Below are 3,859 nucleotides of genomic sequence, written 5' to 3'. Positions count from 1 at the left end.
CCGGGCCGGCAGTGCCCTGGACCGCCCGCCCTTGCTTGCTTGGAAAGCCGTCAGTTTCCACGCTTCTCTCCCCCAGCCCCAAATTGGGATCGCACCGCCCGGCCGGGGGCGGCAACGACTTCCCCTCGCGGGGTCTGTGAAGGAAACTTCCGCCCATAGCCAAGATGGCCTCTGGGCACCGCCCCCTGGGCCTTACCTCCGGGCCCAAGGTCCCCACGCAAGCCTGCCTGCCAGCCCCACGCCCTGGCACACCCCTGTTCCCGCTCACCTGGCCGCCGGCCCGCGCTGCCTGCCAGGCGCGAGGCACCCACGAGTCCTAGGGTTCACCCGCGCCGAGGGCCCTGTCTTTTCCGCGCCGGGGCAGTCATCCCGCCGGGGTGGAGGCGCTCTCTCTTATCTCGACTGTCCCCGAGACGGCGAGGGGAGGTGTCTCTGATGCGAGCAGCGCCAGGCAGGATAAGGAGGGAGCAGGTACCCGACCAGGTCACCCAGTCCACGCGGAGCAGTAACAACAGTGACAATAGTAATCGCATCCGATGGCTGAGCTTCAGTTACGGCTTTGCAAAGTGCTTTCACCCACAACAGTCACCATTCCCCGTACAAAGTTTTCACTGGCTTCCGAAGGAGGTGTCATTGTACCTGTTTTACGGGGCGGGGGCGGGGCGGGGGGAACTCCCGACCAGGTCACCCAGTCCACGCGGAGCAGTAACAACAGTGACAATAGTAATCGCATCCGATGGCTGAGCTTCAGTTACGGCTTTGCAAAGTGCTTTCACCCACAACAGTCACCATTCCCCGTACAAAGTTTTCACTGGCTTCCGAAGGAGGTGTCATTGTACCTGTTTTACGGGGCGGGGGCGGGGCGGGGGGAACTAAGGCCCAGAGCTGAAGGACTTGTCAGCAGAAGCGGGCCTCTAGGATTCCAGGATCCAAATGGGGACCCCGAGCACCCCTCACCTGCTCCCGCTCGCGCCCAAGGGGTAAGGAAGTAGGGAGCTGAGAATCTGAAGACCAGGGAGGCGGGGAGGAGGAAGGCGGAGGGCGAAGAGCCTGTGGCACAGCGCGGGCGGGTCCGGACCTGAGGTGGCCCCGCCCCCGGACCAACCCGGTGACATTTCGAGAGCTGATTGGACCGGATTGGTGACAGTTCCCATCGCCCAGGCAACTAGGGTTGGGCGCCTTCAGTACTGGAAGGAGGCGGCGGGCCCGGGTCAGGGGCCTCGAGATCGGGCTTGGGGTGAGATCTGTGTGCCGTCACCACGGGCAGGTTGGGGCAGGCGGGCGGGCCAGGGTCTGGGTAGGGGCCTGGGGCTGCCTTATATCACCAGGGCTTGAGGGGAGACTTAGATCCTGGGTGTACAGACCTAAGCTCCCGGTGGGGCTGAACTCAGGGAACAGATGAGGGCCTGGGAGGCCAGGTGGGCCTGGGGGCGCTAGAGTATGAGAGGAGTCCAGGAGCACCTGTCCCCTGCCCTCGACGGCCACCGTTTGCCTCGGCTGTGCCCTTAATACTCAAACATCTTGTCCCCACAGCCCAGAGCATGTTCCAGATCCCAGAGTTTGAGCCAAGTGAGCAGGAAGACTCCAGCTCTGCAGATAGGGGCCTGGGCCCCAACCCCGCAGGGGACCAGCCCCCAGCTCCTGGCAAACACCGCAAAAAGGCCCCAGGCCTCCCGGGAGACGCCAGTCACCGGCAGGAGCAGCCAACCAGCAGCAGCCACCATGAAGGTAGGTACCCCACCAGCACTACCTGCCTGTACATCTTGCCCCAGCCCATTAACTCCCTGCACCTCAGCTGCATCCCTACTCACCGAAGGCTTTGGGCAAGTTTCCAAAGTCTCTGAGCCTCAATTTGTCTTCTGTAAAGCAGAGCAAATTAATCACCACCTTTGTAGGACTGTTGGTTTAATTAGCAGGGCTATACATTAGCAGTTGATTACAGAACTGGTGCGTAGTGAATGCTCAAAACACGTAGCTGTTATTTTGATGCCGACAGAAATCAGTGAGAGGCAGGCAGTGATCCAGAAAGGGGAAGTGACTTGCCTAAGGTCACACTTGCCTGATGTTTTTTGTTCCTGAGGCGGCAGCGTTAGTGCCCTGCCCCTGGGTACATGCTTTCCCTGGGATTGGCCCTTCCAGCTCCTAGGTGTGTCCTTTCTCACCCTGTGGCGCACACCCACAGAAAGGCTATCCCTACACAGATGCCAGGGACAGGTGACCCCTAGAGGCGGACAGCCCTCCCAGGCTGCTAGACTATGTGAAGTTGGGATTGTAGGCATCAATGCCCACAAGGAGGAGGGGGGCTGGAAGGGGACTGTGGAGCAGAGATGAAATGTGACCCTCTGGGAGGCTGACCCACGTGGGAAGGTTCATGGTTAAAGTCCAGAGACACGTGTGCCTATAATTGGGGCTGGCTGAAGCTCGCACTGGATCATGGCATCAAGATGGGGGGTGAGGGAGACAGCAGGTGGCATAGTGGTTATGGTGCTGGACTCCCACATGGCTGACCACAGTTTGAGTCCTGGACCAGTGGCTTGAAAATCATACCAGGTGTGTGTACGTACATGCCCCAAATTCCAGAAGAATGGTGGAGAAGGGATTGAAGTGTGGCCATCCCCATGGGGGTTGCTTTCTCACTTTTCCCCTCTCTCTGTCTCTGTCTTTCTCTGGTGAATGCATATACCCTATGGCAAAAAATTAAAAAAGAAAAGAAGAGACGGGCACTAGAGGGCAACAGCCCACTTCTCAGTTATCTCCACCTCCCCAGTGCCCAGCATGTGCCTTGGCACCTGGAACTGCCGGGGATCTAAAAACAAAAGCCAGGACATGTCCTCATCCCTATTTCCAGGGATAAGAAGGAGTATCCCTGAGGCCTCCTTCCCTCTCTGACACACACCCCCTCTGAGGCTAGACTCCTTGGCTGCCTTTAACTTCCAGACATGGCACTTCCTCATGACCCCCCAGCTGCTCCCACCCATCCTCTTCGCCCTCTCCCTCTGCGTGGCGAGTGCCGTTGTTTGCCTCGTGCTGTCCAGCTGCTGGGACACCTCGTAAGCCGAAGTTAGAACTCCTTGCCCTTGTGGAGCTTGTATTCTCATAATGTAGTGGGGGCACTGCCCACAAACAGAAAAGTAAATAATAAAATGAGTTAAAAGTCGATGTGTGGGACCAACAGTTAACATAATGGCTATGTCACTGGACTCCCATGTAGTCGACCGCAGTTCAAGTCCCGGACCCGGAGACTTAAACTCACGCCGGGCGCATGTGCATGCGTGCCCAAGATTCCAAGAGGAGAACGGAGGAAAAGGGATTGCAGGGTGACCATCCTCCCTGGGGGGTTGATTTCTCGCTGTCTGTCTCTCTGTCTCTCTCTGTCTGTTCAAGTACCGTATATCAAAAACCTCTCCAAAAAAAGGAAAAAAAAAAAAAGTTGATGTGCAGTGGGCCCGCCAGTTGGCATGGTGGAGTAGGTGGCTGGATCCCACGTGGCCAACTGCAGGGCGTGAGTCCTGGACCCAACAGCTTAAAAAACAGACTGGTCACGTGCACGCGTGCCCAAAATCCCAAGAGGAGAATGAGGAAGAGATTGTGGTGTGGCCATTCCCCCTTGGGGGTGATTTCTCACTTTCTCTCTTTCTCTCTGTCTCTGTCTCTCTCTCTCCAGCAAATGCATGCACCCTATAACAAATTTTAAAAAAAAGTTGGTATGTGCTGGTGGGAGGAGTAGTGTGGTATGCAAACAGGAAAGAAGATCCAGAGTCCCGGGAGGGGATCGTTGTAACTGAGGTGGTCCGGGGTGAGAGGGAAATAGGCGTCAAGGACACCAGGGAATTGGCTTGAGTACCTGGAAGGATGAAGT

General features: G+C 57.3%; 2 protein-coding genes across 8 annotated transcripts in view; one reads left to right on the top strand and one right to left on the bottom strand.

The window, feature by feature from the left end:
• Positions 1–366, bottom strand: part of GPR137 (G protein-coupled receptor 137) — a 5,426-nt gene extending 5,060 nt beyond the window's left edge. The window contains exon 1 of the mRNA XM_027772395.1: positions 269–366. The gene's annotated coding sequence lies outside the window, so the exon portion shown is untranslated. The remainder of the gene's footprint in view (positions 1–268) is intronic.
• A 512-nt stretch (positions 367–878) lies between these two features.
• Positions 879–3,859, top strand: part of BAD (BCL2 associated agonist of cell death) — a 17,633-nt gene continuing 14,652 nt past the window's right edge. For 3 of the 7 annotated variants that reach the window (XM_006149836.3, XM_006149835.2, XM_006149834.2), the window contains exons 1-2: positions 1,163–1,237; positions 1,534–1,728. In XM_006149836.3, the coding sequence (XP_006149898.1) occupies positions 1,542–1,728 (187 nt within the window). In that variant the 5' untranslated portion in view covers positions 1,163–1,237; positions 1,534–1,541. Of the gene's footprint in view, positions 981–1,162; positions 1,268–1,533; positions 1,729–3,859 lie in introns of those variants that run through there. The other 4 variants (XM_027772397.1, XM_027772396.1, XM_006149833.3 and 1 more) reach the window with 4 other exon arrangements.

Source organism: Tupaia chinensis, unplaced genomic scaffold, assembly GCF_000334495.1.
Source record: "Tupaia chinensis unplaced genomic scaffold, TupChi_1.0 Scaffold000273_1, whole genome shotgun sequence".
In the NCBI taxonomy this organism is placed as follows: domain Eukaryota; kingdom Metazoa; phylum Chordata; class Mammalia; order Scandentia; family Tupaiidae; genus Tupaia; species Tupaia belangeri.
The sequence above is the reverse complement of the archived record's forward strand: the minus strand, read 5'-3'. Positions and strand labels throughout refer to the sequence as shown.